Source organism: Fomitopsis serialis (genome assembly GCF_022376445.1).
Source record: "Fomitopsis serialis strain Sig1Antser10 chromosome Unknown B0H18scaffold_8, whole genome shotgun sequence".
NCBI lineage: Eukaryota > Fungi > Basidiomycota > Agaricomycetes > Polyporales > Fomitopsidaceae > Fomitopsis > Fomitopsis serialis.
The window spans coordinates 240,230-265,453 of record NW_025954968.1 but is presented as its reverse complement, the minus strand read 5'-3'; the positions used below and the strand labels follow the sequence as shown (position 1 = coordinate 265,453).

Genomic DNA, 25,224 nt, shown 5'->3' with positions numbered 1-25,224 from the left:
CACTGACGTGGGAGATCTCACGTGACGGACGCGACCTCCGTCACGGTGCGAGCGTCACACCGAGTGACGCGTCTGCTCATCAAGACTACTACGGTGGTTCAGCTGTCTGACTCTGAGTGTCTATTCCTCAAGTACCACGCTGTGTTGCTGGTCAGTAGCGATGAATTTTGCGCACTGGTACTTCATGTTGATGTCGCTGTAGCTTTCAATTTCCAGTTCTTGCGCCCAGGTGAATGCAGGTCAGCAGGCATGTCAAATGCCCGTGTATGGCCCTCGAACTTACCTTCCTCATTCCGTCTATGCTAGAGCGGCCCCGTAAAAGCTGCTGAAACAGTTGCCGATATATGCGTTTTAGGATCGTCTAACTCCTTGCCTCATGGTGCTACCTCGAAAACCCTTGACGACCTATTCTCGGCGTTCTCGTGCACGAACTACCAACACGGTCAATACTCAGACATCCTCTCCTCTGCAACCGTTACCTGCAGACAAGGAAGATGTAACGGTCACGGAGATGACGCGCAGAATGCAGAAGCGTTCTCGTCAGGCTGCGTATCCGAGTCCTGCTGCTGCTGACGATCCACAAATTGGCGGCGAACTCCAAAAGGCCAAGAAAGCGAAGAGTAATGATGCTCAAGTTTCCGATGACGGTGAACCTAGTCGTGCTTTTCTTGCCCTCTCTTCCGCTCTTGGTGAACGTGTCGTTGGTCAAATACCCTCTCAGCCGACTCAGATGTCTGAGATGTTTTGCACTCCGCATCCTTCCTTCCGCTCCGAAAATGCTATGATGCCGTCTGTGTCCTCTGGAAAAGAACAGTTCTCTCCGCTTCCTGCTGCTCGCCACATGCTCTCCCGTACCAGCTCCCGACGTCTGAAAGAGAATCGTACTCGCGCCCTCGGAACTCCATTCAGCAGTCAACCTGGGTCTCGTGCTGCATCCCCCGCCAAGATAAAGAATCAAGGCAAAGTTCAAAGACCATATAACCATGCGAAGTCCCGCACCCTCTCTGCTACTCTTGATCCGGCGACATTAGCTCATGCAATACAAGACCCGCTGGCTACTGGCGCGGACAACAATGCTAGCATTTGTTCAGCCACCATTCGAGCGCAGTTCGATGCGACCCAGGATAAGCAACAGAGGTCGACTCACAGTCTACACTACCGCACTGGGTCGATCCCAATCGTCCCCTCTATCCAGACAACAGACGACTGGCTGGCACATCCAACGGTACTCTCCAAAAACGCTGGACTCGAGCCATCTCCTGAACTCCAATCGTTCTTCCTTGGTGTTCCCAACGACGCCTCCACTCCTCCACGGAAGCGTCGCGCGACCACAGGCGGCGTGCGCTTAGAGACTCAAGACTTCGATATCACGTTGTCTGACATGTCATTGGACTCTGTTACCCACTCCAACGCATATACTCAGTCTGCCACGCGTCCCAGCTCACCGGAGTCCAGCGATCTTCCTCGGCGACCCCCTGTACGTATGCGGCGCCGCACCATCAATAACCCATCCGGTGATAACCTGTTCTCCTCTGTGCTGAACTTCTCTGGGTCTGCCGAAGAGCAACGCGCATCCTACGCTTTAGACGTTCATGGCGTGGAGTCTCGCCAACGAACCTCTCCGAAATCAACTCACGAAGATCATGCATCCCTTGCTACTACTTTCTCTTCCCTGAACGTGGGATTGGCCTCTGCCTTTACGCATGCGACCGATCCTGGGCAACCTACATCTGGACATGCGCTTCACCGGTCTGCCTCTCTGCCAACCCTGCACGCCTCGCCTGTGTCTGCTAAACCTGGAGACGTGGTCGGTCAAACGTCTAGTGACTCGCCCGTGGACCTCGGTGGCTTCGATTCACCCGATACTCATCTCAGGGAACTTTTTATGACACTTGAGCTGGGAGGTACGTGCCATCGCCCTATTTTTTATTGATACTCTTCTGGCGTCAACTGACCATATGCTGGATGTAGACTACGACGATGGGCCCTCCGTGCCAGCGAATCATGCGAAGATCCCTGAAGTTATCATCAACTCGGGATACACTTCCCCGTCGTCTGTTCTTCTACCACCTCCGAAAGCGTCGAGGAGCAGACAACAAACTCACAGACGCCAGCGCGCAGACACCATCCGTGCATCAGACTTCCAAATGCCAATGGCTGCGCACCACGGAGCGAACGAAATTCCCGGACAGGGTACCACCGCTCAGGGTGGTGCCGCAGTGACGGATAGCGCCTCCAGCACTCGGAGGACACGCTCTGGGACAGTCACCCTCGCGAGCGTCGCCGCTTCGAAGGCTGCCTCTCGACGAGCGACCGAGCGCTCCAGTGGTGGTTATGGCCAGGGGCATGCGTCCCCTCTGCGAGGGCACAGGCGGAGCAACGCTGGACTGCCCACGATCCAAATGAGAATCAATGACGAACCTCTCAAACTCGCTCCCGGTGACGATGAAGATGACGAGCTGCTCCTGAAGCGGGGCAGTTCGATTGATTGACTGTCGAAGAGAGGTCCTCCCTTATGCAATTGTATTTGTACCGGCCGTTGTTTTTGATATCCGTCCTTGTGATTGCCTTCGGTGTTAGACTGTTAGTGCATACATGTGTTGTGCTCCCTCGTTTCTCAGGCCTTCTCTTTTTCCTACCGAAGTCTTTCGCGTTTTACTACTAAGTACGCTACATCAGACGCTCCGCTCTGATCCGCTGCAGCGCCCGTAGACACGGACCGATCCATACGTGCACGTCTCCGTACGACTCCGCTAGTTGCTGAGTTGGAAGATGTCTACTTATTTCTCTGTTGCGCTCAAGTTGCGCTCGAGTTGGAATCCTGTTCGAAGCACGATACTACCCAATCAAGACCGTTGTGGCGTCGCGCTCAATCCCGTGACCGTTCATGCAAGTGTCCTTTAAGTAGGGCAGCGACCACCATCGCCTCATGGACCGCCAACCACCCACAGAGGCCCAGGGCGCTGCGCGATCTTCGTCCGATGCCACCACAAGTGTCTTTGGGAGCCGCTTCGATCACATCTATGCCCTGCAGGTCCAAGGCTTCATTGAGGCCGCTGAAGTGGTAGACACGGACCCAGACATCATAGAAGATCTCCTGGAAGACTTCGCCCGTGCCGCTAAGCTCGAGAGCGACGTCGACATTGACGAGGAGGACGTCGATGTGGAAGATACCAGCAGAAATGGGTTAACCACAGAAACCCAAGAAGAACCAACGGAATGGGACATCCTACTTACAGAAGGTGAGCCACTCCGAGCACCGGACTCCTTGAATCTTAGTCGTCGAGGCTGTTGTATATGCTGGTGTGCTGAGTATCCTCGCTCTCGACATGAATAGCTCAACACGCATGGACCAACGAAGATGTCAAACAGATGATGAGAACACTCAAAGAGCATGGTAAGTTATTCCGATCTCTAGACAATTCTAGTCAAAGTTGCATCATGATGATACCCTCAAGGAATGGCGGCTTACATCAAGGCATATGTCATTGAACGCAATGTACCCATTCCTAAGCTGTTATATGCATTCGGCATTTGCCTCGTAAGAACTTTTCATTGGCTATCATACCCACATGAGAATAATGCCGAGCCGGTAGTGTCCCGAACTAAGAGCGAAGCCACAACGCACACAGCTTTACTTTCTCAAAGTCGCGCTAACGCGAGAGTAGGTGTTATAGCATCATTCCTCCGTCTGTCACGGCACTCACATTCCGGGTTTAACAAGACTAGAGTCCCGAGAAAAGCTGACCCAGTACAACACAGTCGATGATGCCGTTCGTCTCATACAACGGCGCCAGCGTATTTTGATACTCACAGGAGCCGGAATCAGTAAATTTGTTCTTCGGTTCTCTGAACAAACCCTGATGACTTGTCACCCAGGCGTGTCATGTGGAATTCCGGACTTCCGTTCCCGTAATGGCTTGTATGCTTCGTTACAGGAAAGTGGAGAATATGATCTCGACGATCCGCAACAAATGTAGGTCAACTAGGCACACATGAAACCGAACATGTGCGAACTGACGATGCAGGTTCGATATAACATACTTCCGTGAAAAGCCCACAGGTGAGCTGAGTGAAATTGGATATCCCCTGTGTCTTACGAACCATCTTGTTGTCTTCCAGTATTCTAGTGAGTTACTTCGCTTCAGAAACTTGATGAAAGACTGATAACTGTGGCATCCAGTTCATTTGCTAGGTCTCAAATTCCCATTCCTGCTGGCTTACATACTCACCAAAAGCAGTAAAATATATCCGTCTAATTTCAGGCCTTCCCCTTGCCATTGGTTCATTAAGGCGATAGAGGATCGAGGAAAGGTGAATGTTCCCGTATACCTTGCATTCAGTATGCCTCGCTAAATCACAGCATACCAGCTACTCCGGGTATATCCTGTCTGCCTTCTCCTCACTGTATCTCGTTCTGATGATCTACGTGTCACAGAACTATACCCAGAACATAGACACTCTTGAAACGCTAGCCGGAGTCCAGCGCGTCCTGCAGTGTCACGGCTCGTTTGCTACAGCATCTTGTCTGAATTGCAAGATCCGTGTTCCTGGCACGGACATCGAGGACGACATCCTGATCAAGAAGTCCCGCTATGCAAAGCTGCAATGCAGTCCTGCAAGCTAGACCCCCAGCGAAGCGCAAGGCAAGGAAGAAGCGGAAGAGCTCTGGCTGGGATAGTGATCAGTCGGACGAGCCCGATCGTCCCGAGTTTCCTCCAGGGATCATGAAGGTAGTGTACGATTTCTCGCTACAATCGATGACGACCTGACAGCGCCCTACAGCCAGACATCACCTTCTTCGGAGAGAAACTGAGCGACGAGTTCGATAGGGCGCTGTTGGAGGATCGGCAACAGATCGATCTGCTCATCATCATCGGGACGTCTTTGAAAGTCTCCCCGGTTTCCGATATTATCGGTAGGTCCTGCGCCCCCATGTGCACTCCCATGCAATGCTGTTTTCTTATTGGCCAAATCGCTCAGCACACCTACCCCACTCAGTGCCGCAGGTATGCATTTGATCGATCGCGGACATGCGTATACCGGCTCATACGGCCGTAGATACTGATCAACAAGACACCATCCGGCACATCAATCCGGATGTAGTACCTCGACTTGTTGTGGAGAATGGGATACACATTTCTTGCATCAGATCGTTCTACTCGGGAACGCCGACGACGTCGTCTTGCACCTCTGTCGGAGACTCAGCTGGGATTTGCCTGGCCCGGGCGGACGCAACCTCACAGCACCCTCCGCCCACTCTCTGAAGAAGCGCCCTCTGCGACCTGGACCCAGAGCCACGGCGGGTTGGCAACAGGTGAGCCGCGTGCGAATCTTCCGTGCACGGATGCTAACTAGCATGATCAAAATTAGCCACGTTTGGCTGTTCGAAGGTGCTGAAGGGGGCAAGTGGGTAGAAGAACTCGCCCGGCGATCCGTGGACAGCCCAGAAGACGAATCCAGTGAGGAGGCTGACAAGACACCGCCCCGTGCCCAGGACGCTCGACAGAAAGTCAAACGGGCCAGGACAAAATGATTCGCAGTCGCCGTTATCTACGCAGTCGCAGGCGGAAGGCGTTCTTCGACGCGCGCGATTGCGGGTCGAGGTAGTCCTCGTAGAAGCCAACGATGAACTCTTCTGCCTTGAATCCAAACCTGTTGTAGAGGAGCTGTGTGTATCGGTTAGTTGGGGGACGCGAGGCCACTGGGAGTGCATGTAATATTCACCATGGCTGGGTTGTTGATGGAGACGTGTAATGTGATATCTCTGTTTGGATTTAATGTAATGAGGTGATAGAGCATCGTCCTAGCAGTCGTCGTCGCTTTCGTATTTAATGCACTCGTTCGTAGAACGCATTACTTACGTGGCGATTGTGAATTCTCCCACCCTGCGCGCACGGCGAGGTAGGTATGTACGTCTCCTGTGGTGAGCTTAGGAATGCGGCCCCGACGACGAGTTGTTTGTATGTTGCAATCACTGTGCATTTCTCTGGAGAATATCGAGTGCGTCGTTCACTGCAAATAACGGCGGCATGAGAAGGGGGTATGCGCGATCGAGGAGTGGCAGGCATTCACCGGTTATTCCCTCCCAGAATGTTCGCCGAAGTAGGTCGTGACCTGAGGTAGATGCTCTGACCGGAGATTGACATACTCGATCGGCGCTACTGTCTCCGTAGGTTGTCACGCTCAGGGCTGACAAGAATCCTCAGCTCCCCTTAATGGAGGTCGAACAGGGTGAACCTACTCATGAGAGTGATGCTCTCTGATGTCGCCCATCAGTTCCATCCACGGACTTCGTGTCTCCCAGTCAACCGCGATGGCGCCCGGCGTGCGAGGAGGCTGGAAGCCTTGGACACGAGAAAGAAAAGAGCACTCGTAGGGCGTTGTCTGTATAGCGTATAGGGCTTCTGATACTTGTGGATTAATGGTGGGGCTGACGCGCGAAGGCGGCAGAGGTGTTACTGTCTCCGGGCGCAGGGCAGGCTTCTGGAGTATCAGAGAGCGTAACGTGCTCTGGTAGCTAGTGAGCGAGCCGTGTCAAATTATACATTTTTCATGAACATACGGGATGCGTGATAGCTTGCGGGATACCAAAGCGGCCAAGGAGGTTGTAAGTGCTCGCCATCTTCCGCTAGCAATTCGTCTATGATTTGTCTAGATCTTGTCTTGTGAGAGGCTTCAGACCTCGGTGGAGAGCGATGCGCGCAAGGCGGCATCTGCATGCAAAAGTCTTGCAGCAAATCCTGAATCAGGGCGTCGAAGGAGTGATCCCAGGGACCTGCAGTGACTTCTCAAGGGCATCTAGCAGCGGAGTGACAGCGAAGGCACCGTCTTGAACGTCTGGTGATAACTTTTTTTGTCTATCCTTCTGCGTTTTGAACGTCTTCCTGCCTGTTATCGTGCATAATGCGTCACTCCAGGTGCGCAAATTGATGCGAACGCAAACATACGGAAGTGTCCAGATAGGTGCTGCCTTGCGAGTCGTCTGAGTCGTCGAGCAGGTTCATTGGTGTGTTCCACGATGTTTCACGCGACTGTACCTAATAATTCACGGGCGAGCACACTCTGTTAGACAAGATGACAGTCGATAGGCTCTGGCTTGGCATGGCGGTGAATTCAAAGTGCAGTTCAAATTCAAGGCAGAGTTGCCTAATTGGGAGAAAATGCGGCTAGCAGGCGGCGGCTTGGTCATTCTACTGGTGGACTGTGCTTACTCCCGACCGTCTCAGCCAGCCGCTGCGCCAGCCTCTTGCTCGACCCATAAAGAGCGCATCCGCAAGGTCAGCAACCCGCAACAGTCTATTTCTCTACCAGCACTCACCCGACAAGCCGACATACAGCATGCCGTCCGAGAAGCACTGGCAGCAATCGTCTCTTTTCGACGCCCTCCAGGTAGGCCGTATTGTCGTCCGAACACCCTCCACGAACCAACCCGGCCTAGGCCGAATTCTCTCCTCCCCTGGATAGTTCCCTCATTGCAGCGATCATCGCAGACTACGACCTTTCTACCGCGAATGACCAGATCCAGCCTCTCCGAGACGTCCTCTCCCAACTGGCGGCCCAGGCAGAGAAGGAGCTCGTCGATGAAGACATCCTATCCGAACAGCTCTCCAATGTCCAAATCTCATCCTATTCGATCACCGACGACACTACCAGCTCGCACGACCTTTTCTCGCCCCAGTCCAGCAACACCGCCTCGAGCTCTACTTCCGACTCTTCGAGTCAGCACTCGTTCAGTTCGCCTTTAGGTTCCTTCAAGCGGCATTTCCTCATGTACCAACTTCCAAGCTCCGGAGTGCACTTAGTAATGCGGATGACACTGAATCCCTTGACATGGAGTCCGTTGTGGAGGGCCTGCTCTCTAGTGAGTACGTACGAGAGCTCGAGGAGCGCGGACTGGATGGCTTGGAAGGCGAAGAGATAGACGAGGCAGACTGGATCACTGTAGATGGCAAACGCAAGAAGCCAAGTACACCGTCGCCACAGCCCACCAAGAAGAGCAGAAGCGCGGAACCACATTCACTCTTGTGGATATTCGTCAGAAGCAGCACGAGCGACCGTCACCAGCTTCGCCCCGCGCTGCTCCGCCCGACCCGTGGACTCAGCTATCATCTGTTGCTCGTACCTCTCCAACCTCATACCATCCTACTCCGCTGCATACTTCCAGTCTGCCTTCCACTCTCCCGAATATCCTCGCCGGCCAAGGCGCTGCGTGCAGTGCTCCGCAACATCGCGTCCTCCCTGCAGCTTCGTCGTCACAATCAGAGCCGGACATGCACTCCGAACATACTTCCATGCTGTTCGCCATGTTCGACGTCCTCCGCGCGTCCCCCGAGTACGTCGAGCTGAAAGTGGAGGAGCGCGACCAAGTCATGGAGGACGGGCAACTCGCCTTGAAGGCGACGCACGGGCAACCGGACCGCGCCATAGACCTCGTATGGCTCCTCCGAGAGCTCGAGCACGACTCCACTTCAGGCGAGTATGACTGGGGCGTGTACCACTCACCTGCGCCAGCCCGCCTCCCCCGCCCCGAACGTCGTCAGTCCCGCTCGGTACAACTCCCAACCGGTCCCCCGCCGTCGGCCCTCCCCCACGCGGGCGCGCCACCTCGCCCGTCAGCCACCTCCAGAAGCGCAACTCGACGCCGCCCCGAATGTCTGGAAGACCATCCCGCAGCGGCAGCCCACGGGGCCGCACCCGCTCGCGGCGTCCATCCCTGCGTACCGCAAGAAGTGCGCGGGAGCGGGAACGGGCTGGGGAAGGGTGGCAAGGGCGACGTCGGCGAGCTCGCGGTGAAGTGGAACCACACGAGGCGCGCGCGCGGCTTGATGGCGGAGCGGCAGGAGATGCTGAGGAAGGCGGGGCGCGCGTGGCAGACGGGGAACGCGAAGACGCACGGAGGGAGGTCGCGCTTTATTATGCGGAGAGGGCGCGCGAGCTCCAGCAGCAGGCGAGGAAGGAGCAGCTGGATGCGGCGAGAGAGATGGTCCAGGCGAAACGGTGGGTTTGTGGTGTTCACTCCTTGGCGGTGCTGATCCTGGCTAGGTTATCTTCTACACACGGGACACCGTGACCTACACGGCACACAGTCGTGGAGGCCGTCCAGATAGTGAGAGACGTGCTACGCGATTCGGATCAACTCAGGGTCAGTGGACAGCTTCGTTGAGACGTGTTGTCGTCCTGACGCGTTTCCCTCAGCGAAACCCCTGCGGATATCACCGGGCGGGGGATGCACTCGCGAACGGCATCGGCGTCTGGGTCCGCCGTCAGGAGCGCGCTGGAAGAGGACGGCTGGGTTGTCCGCAAATACGATGGCGGCCTCGTCATCAGCGGCAGAAACGCGTGGCGATCCTGACGTCCCATCCAACACATCATTTTCTTATGTTCCGTGACGCATATCCTATACGACCTCTTGCATATTCCTTTGACCAGGATCTTGTTTGTCTTCCATACTTACTGTAGTTTCTCCTCTGGGTTCCGGATCGACGATGTAGCTATTAACGCATCTAGGATTCTGCTGTATCCAGTAGTGTATTTCTCTGTAGATTTGCACACGTTTCATTCAGATACAGCGGAGTGTGCCTGTGCACGGAATGTCCGTCATGTCCCTCCACTTATTCGTTCGCGAGGACAAGAAGCCGTCGCATACATAGATGAGGAAAAACCGAGATGAGTGTAACATCTCAAGACTAGTCGAAAGAAGATGTTCGAGTACCGTAAGCGTAAGCAAGAGATGGGAGAACACGAGAATCCGCACGACGAATAAATTTACAGTCCGCTCTGCCGCACAAGCATCTAGAGATGGAAACCAAAAGGAACGCAGCGCGCGCCCTCGAGCGGGGGAGGGAGCGCTCCATCTCCGTCTGCGGGCGCGCAGGGCAAGGGTGAAGAGAAAGGCGTGGTCGTCTCTGGGTCCTGTGGGTCGTCGCGCGGTCGTGGTGGTATGCGGTCTACGTAAAGTCTATATGGGCGGTCCATGGATCGACGTAGAGATAAGTATGCGACTGTCTGAACGAGCCTCGGAGGCTTGCCCGTTCGCGGGGTCCGAGATCGTGCTGGTCGGTCATGCGACGACGGTCGCCCTCCGCGCGGGCGCGGGCTCGTGGTGCCGCGGGGGGCCGTGGCCTGTCGCCATCGAGCCTCTGCGCTGCATCTGCGGGTGCGGGTGCGGTGCGGTTGCGTCTGGGGCTGCGGCCACGGCGCGGCGTTGTCCGTGCCCGCGGCGGCGAGTCGAGCGAGGGCGGCGGCGAGGGGTATAGCTCGTACGGCGAGCCCTGCACACCGGGCTTCTCGTCCGTGGGCGCGGGCGTGACCTTGATGCGCAGGTTCGGCGTCTGGTGCGTCTGCGAGTACGACGGGACGGGCTGGTGGGGCGCCAGTGCCGGCGCGGGCTGGCGTACGTCTGCGGATGCGGATGCGGATGTGCGGGGGCGCGTGGTGGGGCGCGAACGGCGGGCCGAGGCGGTGGGCGCGACGCGGGGCCGGCCGAACCCAGAGGTGATCCCGACGGGGTGTTGACCGCGGCGCCGGGGGCGGCGTGGGCGCGGGGGAGAGGAGCTCCGAGCGGGTGCTGGGGAGCTCGAGATTGCGCGCGGCGGCGACGCGGCGCATGGAACGCTCGCCCTGTTCGACGTCGCCTTGGCCTGGTTGTACATGTAGAGGCCGGCGAAGGTGAGCGCGATGCCGCCGGCCTGGAGGGCGTGCACGGGCTGGGCGAACCAGACGATCGCGATGCAGATGACGGCGACGCGCTTGATGAGCGAGGCGATGCTGTACGTGACTGGCGACGTCTGCGCGAGGAGGACGAAGGCGATGATGTTCTGCGCGAAGTGCACGGTGCCGTTCGCGAAGAAGGCGAAGGCGACGGAGTGGTGCCCGTGCCCGTGCGAGGGGTGCGCGACGTGCGAAGGGTCGTTGAACAGCGTGAGCAGCGCGGGGAGGTCATAGTACATCCAGATGGGGATCATCAGCACGAAGGCCATGCCAGACGAGTAGAACAGGAGGTTGAGCTTGTCGAGCTTGTGCGAGGAGACGGTGCTGTTGGAGGGCATGACCTTCTTAAAGAAGATGTTGGAGCTGACGAAGATTAGTGCGGACCCGAACGAGCAGAGGAGGCCCATAGCGTTCGAGAGTGACATGTCAGAGCTGCAGGCCAAGATGACGCCGATTGTCAGCGGCAGAAGAGAGACGTAGGTCTTCGCCGAGTATCGCACACCGAACAGCAGAGCGTAAGCTGCCACGGTGAAGAGAGGAGATAGGGCCTACAACCATTCGAGTGAGCAGGAAATTCTGACAATGCAACACGCTAAGAAATAGCGAAAGAACGGCTCTATCACTGACCTTGATTGTGTGCACCGTGCTGACAGGTATCCTAGATATTGCCATGCTAGAGAATATGTGCCCCCCGACCTGGAAGAGACCCATGGGCACCGTGCTGTCGAATATGGCCCTTGTCGGACTCCGGAAATTCGAGAAGCGAACAGCGGGACTCATGAAGAGGAGGCAGTACCCGGCGACGAAACCAAACTGCACGAAGGTGAGGGTGATCGGGTAGCGGAACTCGGTCATGATGACCTTGCCCGTGTTGGACGAGAGGGCGGAGGTGGCATACCAGAGCGCGCAGAGGAGGACGAACTGCACGGTGGAGACGGAGGGGATGAGGGTCGGGGATACGGCGGGCGCGATGGACGACGAGTTCGAGCGCAGGGAACCTGGTCTTGAGAGGCCATTCTGAGTCCAGGACGAGAAGCGGCGGAGGACGGTGCGCTTGAAGTTGCGGAGACGGATTGAGGTGTTGCCATGCAGCGAGTCCAAGCTCTCCCAAGGGTGCTTGCCAGAAGCGAAGGAAACCCTTGCTGAACCGGGAGTGAGACTGGCCAGCCAGCTGGCCGTCCTCGCGGTGTGAGGCTTTTCATACGAGTCAAAAGTCTTCCATCCAGGAGTGCCGGTGGGCCGCTGTGGGGGCGGGGCCCAGGCGGAGTGTCGCTGCCGGTCCATGTCGTGGGTGATCCGACTCTAGGGCGAGGGTTGCACGAGCAGGGGCATCCACAGAGGCAATTAGAGGCCGCAGAGGGCTGTGGGGAATGTACGCAGGGCACTTGCTACGCAGAGCTGCTGTGCTACCAGACCGCCGCGCTCATCGCCCGAGGCTGTGGCGTTGCTGTTGTCCTTTGTTTGTGGGCGCGCCCTGCGAATGTTCGCAGTATGCTCTGAGTCGTCCCACCAACCGTCCCCGCCGCTCAATATGCGCTCCTCGCAGCGGGCAGTGTCGCGAGTCTCTTTGACGACGCGTCTCGCATCTGTTCGTACTGCTGCCGCGGGCGATTGATGGACTCGAGCGTAATGGTTGCGTATTAGGAGTCGGTACGCGTGGCGGGGCATCAGGTGCTGGGATATCCGGGGCCTGGCTGGGGCAGAGTGGCTGGTCGCGGGGATGGTCTGGGCCGGGGGACTGGATCTGGCTGGGGAATGACCATTCTTGACGTACGTACGGTGGCTATCGATCTACACCATTCCATCGTCTCCATCTGGCCTCCACTCGCGGAAATGCGCCCCTCCTCCCCTTTCCGTCCCAACTGCAACGCCCTTCCCCTTATAACCCGCCAGCCCCCAGCCTCCCAGCCACCCCTCCTCCTTCCTCCAGCAACTGCGTCCGTCCCCCTGATCCACTATCCCGACCTGTTCGCGTACAACATCCCCGTGGGGCCCCGCCATCCGGAAGCTGATCCTCGCCCGCCATGAGTAGCCTCTCCGACGCGTCGCCCTCCAGCAGCCCTTCCCTCAGCCCCACCCGCTCTCGCCGGCTCTCTGCCCGCAGAGGCTCCGTCGCCGCCTCCGACCCCTGGGGCGCCCACAACGGCATCAACAACAACCCCTCCAGGGCGACTTCCAGCCGGCTCACCATCGTCCGCGTCCCCAAGGAGGACGAGGACAGCAACAACCAGCGCAGACACCGCCGCGTCGGCAGCAACGCCTCAATCAGCTCTACGTCCTCCAGCGGCAAGGGCGAGACCGGCCGCATGAGCTTTGCCTTCTCGTCTTTCACCCCTGCCAGTAAAGATGGCCCGCCCAGGGACGGCAGCCCGACTGCGTCCCCGCGCGCGCGCCCTCACTCCCCCGGCTCCATCTCCCGCCGCTACTCCGGCTCCATGGCCCACGCAAACAAGCTCTCGCCGGAGCAGCTCGTCGACGTCGCGCGCGTTTCCTGCAACCCGCGTCCAGCCATTGCCCCTGGGAGTGGGAGTCCGGTCTCAGCTGGGACCCCTTCCCCGGTCTCGTTTACGCCCCTCCCGGATTCAGTCTTCGTCCCCTTCGTCGACAGACCCTTCGAGGTGTCCCAGTTGATGTGTACGCCTCCGTCCGCCAAGCTTTTCGCCCTCCTCGCCCAGACCTACCCCGCCGACTCGCGCAAGCCGCATGGCGCCGAGTCTGTGGAGAGTTTGACGAAGGACCCCGTGGAATGGACATATGCCGATCTCGAGTTCTGGCTGAAGAATGTCGACCGGGACGCCGTGGATGACGTACAGTGGGTCATGAAGGCGCGCGCGTGCATCATATCCAAGAGTGAGCTCATATGGGAGCGCATCAAGGGCGCACTCGGCGTCCCGCACGAGCTCGACGTAGAGGAGGAAGATTTGCCGTTGATTGTCGAGCCAGAGGCCGATACCACTTCCATCGAGAGCGAAGGCGAGCAGTCCTCCGCAGTCATCGAGTCGCCCAGCCCGTCCTTCGCCGTGAATCCCGCCTCGCCGAATCTCGAGGGCGACGAGATGATCCTGATCGAGCCCGTCCTCGCGCAGAGCCACGACCACCCGCCGACGTCGTCCGCACTCGACCCGCACACAACGCACGAACTCTGCGAGGTGCGCGAGGAGGACGAGGACGATGAGGATGCCGAGAGCGCCGTGGCGAGCGACACGCTCGACCCGGAGGTACACGGTTTGCGCTTCTTGACGAGCCCCGCGTCGCCCGGGACGGTCTATCCTGCGAGCCCGGCAGGGTCGCCCTCGCCGATGCCGTTGGGCAGCCCCGCCATCAGCCCGATGTCGATCCCCCGCTCGCACTCGTTCCACGACAAGGACAGTGACACGCCATATGACGCGCTTGCGGAACGCGGTCCTGGGCACCCGCTCTTCCCCAGCAGCTTCGCGCAGCTGTCGATGCGCCCGACGTTGGGCAGCAAGTGCGTTGTTCCTCCTGTTCATGTATACGTATGGTAGCTGACTTCGTACCCCCTTAGTAGGCCCAATCGCGCGCAGAGCCTGTGGAACCCGCCTGCGCCCGCCTTCGGCAACCCGCATTCCATTCGCACCAGCCTTGCTGGCGGCCCGAGGTCCATCGGTGGAGGGTACCGTCCGTTCATGAAAGACTGGGCGCATGCGTACGACCCGGCCCGACACGAGTTCGCTTTAGCTTCAAGCACGGGAAGCGTCAGCGCGCTCGGTGACTGAGGCCTAAGGTGTGCGGTCCGTTAGAGCCTGATATTAGATCCGTATACGTGGGTTTTCGTCGTTTGATCTCTCTCTCTGGGTTTCGTTGATCTCTGAATGTTGTCTCTGTTTGTTGTGACGTGTAATGATGTTCTGTGCAGAATGAAAGTACGATACGATATGATACGCAGACCGTCGCATACATACATGGACTCCCAGCTCTTATATATATACGCTGTACTTGCTCACAGACACGAGTAGTAAATTCTATTGCGATATCGGCGCAGAACGCTCATCATCATGCGCGATTCGAGAATGGGGTTTGCTACTGAGTACTGATCCTCTACGGCGAAGCTGGTCAGTCGCACCGGACGCGGACCGGGCCAACGAGCACGAAGGCAAATTAGACGCCAGAGACGCGACGCGCTCGCGGTGCACGTGTGCAGATCTGCACGCTCGATCTGTGTCCGCCTTCGCGGGGGGGCGTCCACAGAACGAGGCTCGCCGCTCTGCCGCACATCCAGCCACCTCTCCAGCCAGCTGCACACACTCCGCCCCACTCTGTAGAGATGCCCCCGCAACTAGGGGCGTTTGCGATTCCGTACCCCGCCCAGCACAAGTCGCGCACGGCGGCGAGCGCGGAGGTCGTGGAGGTGGGCACTTCGTACCAGCACCAGCCTGCGGCGGGGCCGAGTCGGATACATGGTATGCGCTCTGTACGCTGTCACAAATTCTTTGCACTGATGGTTGTGGAAGGAAACGGGGTCGACGACCCAGCGAAGAAAGACAAGAGGCGGAAAGAGATGGTCGGGAAAGTGGTTGGAAGGGAGCTGAACGACCGCCGCGACGAGTGAGTCTCCCGTGCCCCCCTCAGGCGTGAACACCCCGCCAACCCCGTCCACCCATCCACCCCACCAGGATAGTCGGGCGGCACTACGCAGAGCTGATCGGGGAGCTGCACCACGCCTCCATACAGCTCTCGATGCACCCCGACACGCTGCCCGCGTACAACCTGCGGCTGTACCCCCTCTCGCTCGAGCGCTCCGCCCTGCTCGCGCAGCTCGTGTTCCAGGAGAAGCACGGGGTGGAGGTCATCCAGACCGCGTACGACGAGGAGCGCGAGCGGGTCGAGGAGGAGTGGCAGAAGGGCCGGGAGCGCATCCGCGAGCGCTTGTTGGAGGGCATCGAGGAGCGGCGGCGGCGGGCGAGGGAGGAGAAGGAGAGCGACGGGCCGGCGGCGGGTGCGTGTCTACCTCAGTCTGCTGACCTCTACGTCTGGATGCTCACCCGACGGTCGCGACGCAGAGACCGGGCTCGACTCGCAGTCGCGCACGCATAACACCCGCAAGCTGCGCAACAAACTCGGCGGCGGGACCTCGCCACCCTCCACGCCGCTCTCCGCCGCCGCCCCGGCGCAGGCTCCCTCGGGGCGATCCCCGCAGGGCCCATAACCTCCGGGCCGTTCCTCAATCCGCACTCGCTCGCCGTCGACGAGCTCCCCTCGCCCTTCCCGCTCCCGCTCACATCGACGCACCTCAGCCACACCTCCGGGTACGCGTACGGGGCGGGAGCGGCAGCCGTAGGAAACGGGAAGCGGAGGGCGAGGGGAGGTGGCCGCGAGGCGCAGGCCTTGGGAGGGCTTGGGAAGAGCCTGATGCTGCTGAACACGGTCAAGGACCAGGATGTCGAGCATGACCTCATGGAGATCCGGAGAGGGAATAAGCGCCGGCGAGTTGCCGCCACGACTGTGGGCGCGAAGGGCTGACACTTGCGAGTGTGCGCATCTCTTGTCCTACTGTGCTGATTTTTCTTGAATGCTTTGAGATCGTTATGTATCGTCTAGAGTGAACATATACCCTGTCTTAGTGCGGCTCCCAACTGGCGTGTAGCTTGCAGTGCAACGGGATCATGACAATTGTCATTTTTGTGGATTGGGCTACCGCTACATGATGTTTCGCTACACGATCTGACTGACTGTAATTGGATCATACACTCCGGCTAGTCATCCCACTGCACGAGGACGAGCTCCTCGCGCCAACATCCTCGAGCGGCTTCGTCCGAGCAGTCCTTCTGACACGAGAACACCATACACGTCCCCCACTCCATGCCTACCCTTCCCTCCGCACCCTCGCCTTTGAGCTCCTTCATCACCTGCTGCCGCCGCTCCTCATCGCTCAGCTTTTTCTTCCCCTCGCCCGTCTTCGTCGACGCGCGGAGGACGTTGATGAGGTTTGGCATGAGCTGACACTCGAATGCGCGTGGGCCGCCACAGTGAGGGCACGCCGGGATTGATGCGGGCGTGTAGGTACGCTTCTGAACGGGGACGACCATGAAGTCCGGTTTAGTGACGGGGAGAGGAGGGCCGATCGGTGCGGGGAAGAGCTTGTCGAACACGGCATCGCTCGCGAATGGGAGTGGCGTCCCTCCCAGCTCATATCTAGCACCGTGAGATATGGCGTTGAGGCCAAGATGGCAGGCAGGCAGGCGAAAACGTACCGTATGCATTGTCCGCCTTCGTAGCCTACTCGCTTGGTGAAGCGCTCGAATGCATGATCGACTTCAATCGAGTTCTCGTAGCCTTCCAGCGCCCAGCCTCCGTCCTTGCCTTTTCCTGTGCCCTCGTCGTCCTCGTCAACCTCGGCACCCTTGGGCACCTTGACCTTCTTCGCCGGTGGAAGGTATTCCGCCGTGGTGGATAGGTAGAGCGCGCCGTACGCGGGCGTTTCCGTCCATTTCGAATCGTCGAGCGTGGTGCTTGCCAGGCGGGCAGCAAGATCTGCGTCTTCGTGGGGTTCTTCAACGTCCTCCTCGTCACTGACAGCCTCTTCGGATGGGGAGGAAGCATCATTCGGCTCTGTTGGTGTTGGTGTATTCCCGAATACTTGGGATCCCAGGTCGAAGGGGTTTGATGCAGCAGTTGACTTCATCTAAGCATAATTTTCAGATGAAGCGGCGTGGAGAGTGCCTCAGAATTTACCGAGAAAGGGTTCGCCTTCGGCAGGCTACGACGAGCAGCCTCTTCGGCGGTTTTGCGCTCCGATTCCTCCTTTGCCTTCTGTCTCTCGGCCTTCTTTGCTAGCTTCTCCGCGTACTTTGTGTTGTACCTCAGCTGTCTCCATGCTCTCACGCTGAGGAACAAGTACGATGAACACATGGTGGGGGTAACACAGTGAGAGACGCACAGCGTACTCACCTGCCGTCCTTCTTCTGGCATGCTCCTCGCCCGCATCCCCACACATACAGCGCGCGATCATTCGGGCTCTCCTCGAGGGGACACCAAACTTGCGCGAGCAAAGACATGGGTTCGCCGCAGGTTTTGCATTGAGCGGAGGTCGCAGGCGGTGGTGGCGAGCTGAGGAACACCTGTACGCATCGACCGATGCAAAGAGGGAGGAACCAAGTATTGGGATGTGAGGGTGATATACATGACGGGAGGTGCGTACAGCATGGCCGCCTAGTCGCGATACGCGCGCATCACGCAGGTCCTCGGATGTCTCGATCGGTCCGTCTGAGAGGCCGAGTTGAACGTTTGTCTCGATATCGGAGAGGTCGTCATCGTCGGAGTCCGACCAGTCATCGTCATTCTTTGGAGGCATAGTTCTGCGTCCAAAAGCAAGGCGAAGTGTGAGTCCGATGCCCCAGAACAAACAGCGCAACTTCAAGTCGAATCGCGGCAGCGAAATTGAGACACGGTCGACTCGGAGTCTCGGACGTGGCTGTCGGTGTTCACTTACTACTAGTAATCGTTGAGATCAGAGTTATATTCCTGAGATATATTGTACGATTTAACTACCTCCGTGTATGAGGCCTTGAGGCCTTGCGGAAGGACGGTGGCGAGTGACAAGCCCAGGTGCAACTGTTGCAGACTGTTGCAGTGGATCAATTTGAAGCGTTGAGATAGCTTCGGCCCAAATTCGGCATACTTGTGATCTTATTTACAGTAGATGTGATCGGTATCCGACGTACTACGCATTGTGGCAAGCCGCTTTACACATCATTGAACTATTACTACCTCTCTCCAAGTTCCTCTTAACTGGTGTCACTGTAGCCCTCTATCACACAATATCGCGAAGCTAGAATATGCTGGTGCGATATAACAAAACGGTGAGTCATATTCGATGTTCGGCGGTCGGGCAGCGGTTTGGCTAGTAGCTGACGACTCCTGGACGACTCGATCTTATAATAGTAGATCAGCTTGCAGGGACACCGTGTATTAGGCCTTTGGCTTCTGAGTGGGCGCACGCCGGAGTAGTGGTGACGGATACACATCCGAGGGCCTGTGTGAGAAGCCCGCTGTCTACGTTCGCACCCTGAGTGGGAGGGCGGCCGCGGCAGCGGCGGTATGATCGAGGACAACGGGTTGGATCTTGGCCGTTGCCAGGCGAGGCTTGCTCTGCTTCGAAATTCGGCTCAGCAGGGAGAAAGAAACACAACAAATTCCACTCGTGCAGAGTCACTAATTGGTCACCAGTCGTCGAAGTGGCCGTTATCATTCGGAGGACAGCCCGAGGCGTTGTCATTCGTATCAGTACGTACTTGCCAGCCGAATGCATCTCAGTGAAGGGGCGTATCTAACGCCCACCATCTTCCTGCGATACGCAGCCTGATGAGTGATGTTATGACAGATACAACAATGAAATGCTTACTGGAATGGCAGAACTTGCTCCGGGCGTCCGGTCGGTGTCGTCCAGCACTGATCAAGCTCAACTGACGCTTCCGGCAGGTACCAATGGCCAACATCTCACGCATAGATCCGGAAGCGAACCTTATGACTACCTCTTCGCCTCTGTCAGATCATCAAACAAATGCCACGAACTGCATCGCATGCGAGATGGTACATTCATAAGTATAGGGAGCGCAGTGGGAAACAGATGTATTCAAATCCTCTTTGTTCTCTTCGTCGTCCTCCTCATCGTCAGCTGATATACGCGGTATGCGGAAGCTCATTGGTCCTGTATGCTTACTTCTTCATGCTCTTCTCGTCGCCGCACACGTTGTCCTCCTGTGCGTCTGGGCCCGCCGAGCTGAATACTCGTTCGTCATGTCTTCTCAACTGGCCGCATCAATGCCAACCTACACATCACTTGTGTCACAAGCCATTATCATTGTGAGCAGAATTTAGCTATACCTCTTGGGTCGTTATTGACATCACATTCACCGACAGCCATACACCGCATTGCTTGTTCTGCTCACGCAGTGTCTGGCGCTGCGCAGTCTATTTACAGAACGACACACTTTAACATCCGTGCAGGATGTCACAAGCGCGTGGACGGGGCTGGGCGCCGCGATACTGAACATGTGGAGACAAGTCTCATCCCCATCATATGTCCTGGGGATAGTCGAAGTAACCGCATACCTCGTCTGCATTTCCACTTTGCACATCACAACGCCCTCGCTGTTCGCCATGCAGCCATTTAATCAGACCGACCCAGAAATGGTCCCAGTGACTCTGGGTATGCCATCTTTGAATATATCAAACTATTCGAACATATCGTCGTGCGTGCAAGTGTTCACTAGCTCCCCCTTCCTACCTGATGACAATTCACCCAGATCTAATCCAATGCTATCAACCGGCGAGCTGTGGGCCGATGCGGTTTCGTTCCTCCCAATTGCAGCTTCTGGCCAGTATATATTGTCAACTATTGGACTCGCCAACAGCACGATATACGATATTATTGGCCTACAAACTGGTCTCGCGGAGGTCTACGTCAACGCCACTACGGCTAACGTCACTTGTGGATGCATCCCTAATGCAACAACCCAGGATGCAGAGTCCCGCACGCTGGGCTTGCCAGGTATTTATACCCTGGTGAGCGCTGTATATGATCGCTACAATTTTACTTTTGGGTTTGATAACTGGAGTGCGGCCCGTTGCCTTGTCGTATAATGCATTTCATGCTAATGTCGGACCTAGCTAACTGGTTGTCCAAACCTACCGCGCCGACCGGAGCTATGATGGATCTGCAGTATGTGACTGCATATGACTACAACCAACAGCAGGAGCAGGACGTCGGTGGCTTATGGTCAGCAGTCACGATACCCTTGGTGAGTGCTTCGTGTGAATATTGAGCCACCCTTTAGGCTGTGATAAACTGATTCAACACAGGGTCGAAGTGCGCTGTTCTGGACAACCGTAAATGTGTTAGATAGTCAAGGTCAATCTGTGTCGCAGGTCAAAGGTACTATGCTCAGCCCTTGTTACCTGGGGCTCCTATTCAATCATCGTGAACATGAAGGAAACACGAGCACCCCAATCCAACTAATAGGATGTACTCTGGAGTGGGAAAAGAGTGTCATCACCATAGATGCTGTCACAAGGCAACCCGTGGATCTCAATTCAACAGAGACGCAGAGGTCGTCCATTTGCGCCACCTGGGAGCCGGCTCTACAAAGTGATACTGGTCAAACGATCACAGATCCTGAGGTCGATTCGGTACGTTGCATGAGTTTGCCTTGATCGCTCATGATATCCCACCACATGCTCACTGGATGGAAGTGGGCTTACATACTGACTGGCGCGGGGTTAATGAGTGGCTATGGGCCGCTCGGTGCCGATGAATCATCAGCGCTTTCCTTCGAGGAAGGTGCGCAATCGGCCGAGTATGTTTCGATGTGTAGCAAATGAGGCGAAGCTGAATGATCGAGTCCAGATATATGGATATCATACTTGGAAACCCAGGTAGAAACGGGACAGTCAGCCTGTCGGCCTTCGAAGAAGCATTGAGTACGTTTCTTGCGGCTTTTGCCGTGCAATAAAACTCATTGGCTCGCCCAACCTCAGGCAGTATGACAGCTACTGCATACTGGTCCGGTATGAAGCCCCCATGTCGCCAGAGTCTCAGACATACTGACTTATGTGCAACTTCGTAGCTGCCCACTTGGTTGGCGCCAAAGCCCAGGATGGTATCGTGACCGTTCTTTCTGGCAACGCCCGAGGATCAAGAGCAATGTTCCACCTCAAGGCGCGTGACTAATTTCCCCTACTAATGACAATCTTGTTAACGCATGTATACGTGGCGTAGATCAATGTTGCACAGGTTAGTACATATAACTTGCCAGTAGCCAAAAGCTCATCGACGGCTCATCTAGGTTGCAGTTGGCCTCGGAGTGTCTACTGTGATATCAATACTGGCTATGGGCATAGCCCTTAGGACCGCAAGAAACACTCCGCTTACAGCCGACTTCGGCCCAATGCAACTCATGTGGCTCGTTTCAAACAATTCGACCCTAAACAAGCGGCTGGCAGAAGTAGAGGTGCCTTCCATGGATAGTTTGCGGAAAGCGGGCATGATAGGTTTGGGAGCCCCGAGACAGTCGATTACGTTCAATGGAACACAATGCCTCGAAATAAAGCAAGAGAATAGCAGGAATAGGAACAGGGAGGTCTGGGTGTACATAGCAGAGTGATGTCATACATGGTTATGGTCAATGAGACAGCGTTTTCAGGCCTGAAGTGATAACCCACGAAATACGAAGAGATGCGATCACCTGTTCCAATACACGGCATCGACTTTTTTTTTCTGCATCGCGTTGCCCTTCATCACGCCCCGTACAATCCCCCTGGGCCTTCCGAGTCCGTATCCCCGCAATACGCGGTTGTTTGCCGTTGCCCTAGCCCATGTGCCAGGTTGCATGATCGTCACCACGAGCCACACACGCGCATTTAGGTTGAGGTCTGAGGCCTGAGGCCTGAGGTCTGAGGAGGACAGCGGGTTGGTGCGCCGTACTGAATGGACGCTCGGCCAGGCGCGAGGGCGGCTCGGATTGGGTGACGGTGCTTGGATTCCGATACGTAGCGCGGATTCCGGAAGAGTACGCCGGAGGCTGGCGGATCCGCGTCAGACAATCCGATGCAGCGAATAACACGTCTTGTCATCGAGCATGTGCAGAAGAGAACTACTGGCTGGTGACTCAATACCTACTCAGACTCCCCTCAAAACGAAGATCAAGCATGACAATACCACGACCGTTTGCATGTCGCAAAGACATCTGCTACACATGTACACGTATAGGGAGCCGGTGGGTTCTCCGCCGGTGCACGTTGGAAAGAATTGGCGTCGTGTTGAACACGCTCGTTTGAGAATTCTTCGAGACATCTATACCGAGCGTCCCGAGACATTGTAGGCCTGTGTGCGAGTGTAGAGGTCATGAGTCACTGGCCGAGCAAAGGTCGGATCCAACGTACCTGCGGTCACGCTGCGCAAATACGACGGCTGACGAGGTTGGGGAAGTCAAGTACAAGGTGGGCCGTGGAAAGGTATCGAGTAAAGTAGAGTAGTGGCGAGTGGGATCATGGAGGAGACGAATGGGGGCAGTTAGGCCGGCGGATGCAGTGTGAGTGCTGAGCGCTGAGCGTTGAGCAAAGGTTCAATCCAGCATGCCAGTCTGAGTGTGGGGCCCATATGTTGAACCGGAGGATCGTCAACGACAGGGAGAAGCGGGTTCGAGGTCGTAAGCTGAAATATGCTCACTTTATTACTGATATACTGTATCATGCAGGGAACTACTTACAACCAAAGGGACGAAATAAGGCATATAGCCTTCATGATGCAATGGCTGCCGCTGCGGCGGTTATCCGATCTCGAGCGTAGTTCCTCCCACATGCCCGTACAGGCCCAGGCAGGATGTACACTCTCATGGCACACCACAGGGTAGGCAGAAAACCGAGAGTATGAGGATTGTCAACGTCACGAATCGCCGCTACAGGCTTATCGTCGCGATTCGCGGTGCCCAATGCCGCGCGGATACGACGCCTGACCAGGTGAGGAGAGTAAGACGAGGTGGCGTGGGCCGCCATGAGAAGGTTGTGAGCAAAGCAGAGTAGTGGCGAGTGTGGAGGCGGCAATGAATTGGGGGTGAAGGAGCGTCGATAGCCGGGGCCCGTCGGCATGTGAGATAAATCTCTCTATTCAATGCGAGCTGACCCCGGCTAACCGCCGCCCCATACATTCTGCATAATTTCACGATGTACTGATGAGCCGACGATACGGCGTGTTCAGCGTGAAAGGCCAGAGCTGTACGGCAGCGCCACGGTTCGACGCCACCACCTTCGTAGTGTCACTGTCAGGGGCCAGCCATACGTATGAACCGTGAGCGCGGCTTGCAGCACCACAAGATCGAGGTTGGCGCGCGTATGCGTTGCCACAACACGGTTCGTGCATCGGGGATGCGTCAGGGAGTCATGACGTTGTTCAGCTGGTCATCGTCGCATAGGGTGAGAAGGATATGCCAGATTCCGCCTGCAGTATTAAAGGTACACATGAGATAAATGAGACATATAATTCACAGCGAATGAGAACGACCATACAAGTACAATTGTGACTACCCCGTCATGTGTATGGAACCAGAGCCTCGAGGCAATAGCTCTTATGAGCTTCCCCGCCGTATTTCTCACACCATAAGCATGACCTAGAAGGTAAACGTAAGTAAGCATGAATACGATGGACACGCAGAGAGCACAAAAATCAGCTGGTCGATGTGTATCAACAGGCACCCAAACCCATCTCCAATTTGTACACTAGGAGACTTTGGTGTAGGCAGGAGGCATTCGTGTCCGCCCATCGAAGATTATTTCATCCGACAGAGAACGATATGGATAATTTACACTCACCATCTATATCGCGTCCGCGGTAGCCGCTTGCACAATACCAGTCCCTATAGGATTGTATCCTGATGGGGTCATGCCGCGACCTTGCATGCTCCTGGACAACACAGAGTAAGTTAAGGAGCCATACGAGGAATAGATCGGCATGAGGAAGATCAGCCAAGGCTGAAACTAGGTAGTTGTGTCCACACGTGTGCTTTCGGACAGCAGTTGGACTAGGTTGTATCATCATCCAAGGCAAAACGGTTTGAGACTCACCGGCAATACATTTATTGTTAGACTGGCCATGGTTTGAGACCGACACTGAAGTTCTGGTGAGGGAGGTGAGGGAGATGACGGAGTGCTGCTGGTAAGACGATGGTGATAGTCGCGATGACCACTCGTTGGGACAGCTGACAAGAGGCATGCATTCTGCACGTATCGTCAGACAGGACATACATAGTACTACCTCAGTTAAGCGACTCGGAAAGTCGTGTCATGCTCCTCGTGTATCACCACCTGCAGTCTCTGAAAGACAGCAGAAAACGTCAGCCAACATATTCTTATAGCCAAAGAAGACAAGACAAGAAGAATCAGTAAAGCATGAATGGTATAAATTTTGATCGTCATCAAAGTGAGCCACGGCGAGGAAGCCTCGCCGTGACCGCTTCAGACTCGTCATCTAAAGGGCTCATCCTAATGAGACAGATTCAAGCAACGATGCTCACCTCGGAAACCCATGCAAAGACGCGTCCAAAGACTGCCCACCGACATCATGGACGGAGGCTAAGTGCAACGCTGGCCGCCTACGAGCGCCTGAGAAAAATGGAGAAATAGCGATCGGGTAGATCGATGCCAAACAGGGCACTACAAAGCCGCCCAACTAGGCAGGTGACGCGGATTGTACAACTCTCCAAATTTGCCCATCGTGGCGTTGTCCTTCAAGTCGTCGTAACAGCCCAGAGCTTTCCCCCAAAGATTACCGAACTTTGGGTGAATTCTGCTATTGTATAAGTGGTGATGCCATTGAAATGATGGATGGTCGTCGGTTTTGTCAGGTGAGTCGTCTCTTTGAAGGTCTCATGCTATCTGTGATACACCCCGCAGGAAACGGAGCGCTTCTTCCACACAATGATACAGAAAACTCAACAGGACTTACGGTACACTGTGGCATTGCTAGTGTCACTGAACGTTGGTGCACAGTACGTGAAC

At 56.4% G+C, this 25,224-nt stretch overlaps 9 protein-coding genes across 9 annotated transcripts; 6 read left to right on the top strand and 3 right to left on the bottom strand.

Annotated features, from left to right (window-relative positions):
* Positions 1-74: 74 nt before the first annotated feature.
* On the top strand, positions 75-2,754 carry B0H18DRAFT_1208097 (uncharacterized protein). Its single transcript, XM_048036254.1, has 4 exons — positions 75-150; positions 203-239; positions 307-1,904; positions 1,972-2,754. The coding sequence occupies exons 3-4, from the start codon at positions 377-379 to the stop codon at positions 2,490-2,492; spliced, it is 2,049 nt and encodes a 682-aa protein (XP_047897804.1). The 5' UTR covers positions 75-150; positions 203-239; positions 307-376; the 3' UTR covers positions 2,493-2,754.
* A 77-nt stretch (positions 2,755-2,831) lies between these two features.
* Positions 2,832-5,858, top strand: B0H18DRAFT_983343 (DHS-like NAD/FAD-binding domain-containing protein). The gene is made up of 12 exons (XM_048044609.1): positions 2,832-3,242; positions 3,338-3,397; positions 3,459-3,541; positions 3,732-3,828; positions 3,880-3,976; positions 4,029-4,091; positions 4,239-4,314; positions 4,439-4,544; positions 4,615-4,733; positions 4,786-4,918; positions 4,984-5,009; positions 5,153-5,858. The coding sequence occupies exons 1-12, from the start codon at positions 2,930-2,932 to the stop codon at positions 5,534-5,536; spliced, it is 1,557 nt and encodes a 518-aa protein (XP_047897803.1). The 5' UTR covers positions 2,832-2,929; the 3' UTR covers positions 5,537-5,858.
* B0H18DRAFT_1083032 (uncharacterized protein) lies at positions 5,550-6,285 on the bottom strand (the record flags this gene model as incomplete). Its single annotated transcript, XM_048031611.1, has 5 exons — positions 5,550-5,669; positions 5,728-5,822; positions 5,888-5,989; positions 6,076-6,131; positions 6,245-6,285. 5 exons carry the CDS (start codon positions 6,283-6,285, stop codon positions 5,550-5,552), a joined length of 414 nt encoding a protein of 137 aa, XP_047897802.1.
* An 886-nt stretch (positions 6,286-7,171) lies between these two features.
* B0H18DRAFT_983329 (uncharacterized protein) lies at positions 7,172-9,490 on the top strand. Its single transcript, XM_048044608.1, has 9 exons — positions 7,172-7,280; positions 7,341-7,392; positions 7,442-7,736; positions 7,760-7,969; positions 7,999-8,121; positions 8,168-8,212; positions 8,248-8,905; positions 8,929-9,000; positions 9,199-9,490. Exons 2-9 carry the CDS (start codon positions 7,342-7,344, stop codon positions 9,353-9,355), a joined length of 1,611 nt encoding a protein of 536 aa, XP_047897801.1. The 5' UTR covers positions 7,172-7,280; position 7,341; the 3' UTR covers positions 9,356-9,490.
* Positions 9,491-9,950: 460 nt separating this feature from the next.
* Positions 9,951-11,997, bottom strand: B0H18DRAFT_951933 (triose-phosphate transporter family-domain-containing protein; the record flags this gene model as incomplete). Its single annotated transcript, XM_048042057.1, has 2 exons — positions 9,951-11,261; positions 11,341-11,997. The coding sequence occupies 2 exons, from the start codon at positions 11,995-11,997 to the stop codon at positions 9,951-9,953; spliced, it is 1,968 nt and encodes a 655-aa protein (XP_047897800.1).
* A 740-nt stretch (positions 11,998-12,737) lies between these two features.
* B0H18DRAFT_870704 (uncharacterized protein) lies at positions 12,738-14,450 on the top strand (the record flags this gene model as incomplete). The annotated part of the gene is made up of 2 exons (XM_048040116.1): positions 12,738-14,182; positions 14,243-14,450. The coding sequence occupies 2 exons, from the start codon at positions 12,738-12,740 to the stop codon at positions 14,448-14,450; spliced, it is 1,653 nt and encodes a 550-aa protein (XP_047897799.1).
* Positions 14,451-14,931: 481 nt separating this feature from the next.
* On the top strand, positions 14,932-16,194 carry B0H18DRAFT_1208091 (uncharacterized protein; the record flags this gene model as incomplete). Its single annotated transcript, XM_048036253.1, has 4 exons — positions 14,932-15,134; positions 15,186-15,279; positions 15,348-15,670; positions 15,779-16,194. Exons 1-4 carry the CDS (start codon positions 14,999-15,001, stop codon positions 16,192-16,194), a joined length of 969 nt encoding a protein of 322 aa, XP_047897798.1. The 5' UTR covers positions 14,932-14,998.
* A 233-nt stretch (positions 16,195-16,427) lies between these two features.
* B0H18DRAFT_870707 (programmed cell death protein 2) lies at positions 16,428-18,025 on the bottom strand (the record flags this gene model as incomplete). The annotated part of the gene is made up of 5 exons (XM_048040117.1): positions 16,428-16,866; positions 16,926-17,356; positions 17,407-17,557; positions 17,623-17,792; positions 17,873-18,025. 5 exons carry the CDS (start codon positions 18,023-18,025, stop codon positions 16,428-16,430), a joined length of 1,344 nt encoding a protein of 447 aa, XP_047897797.1.
* Positions 18,026-19,193: 1,168 nt separating this feature from the next.
* Positions 19,194-21,874, top strand: B0H18DRAFT_643071 (uncharacterized protein). The gene is made up of 11 exons (XM_048038919.1): positions 19,194-19,536; positions 19,594-19,925; positions 19,980-20,290; positions 20,344-20,474; positions 20,536-20,862; positions 20,926-21,029; positions 21,080-21,153; positions 21,211-21,240; positions 21,300-21,391; positions 21,452-21,466; positions 21,519-21,874. The coding sequence occupies exons 1-11, from the start codon at positions 19,363-19,365 to the stop codon at positions 21,834-21,836; spliced, it is 1,908 nt and encodes a 635-aa protein (XP_047897796.1). The 5' UTR covers positions 19,194-19,362; the 3' UTR covers positions 21,837-21,874.
* The last annotated feature ends 3,350 nt before the right edge of the window (positions 21,875-25,224 follow it).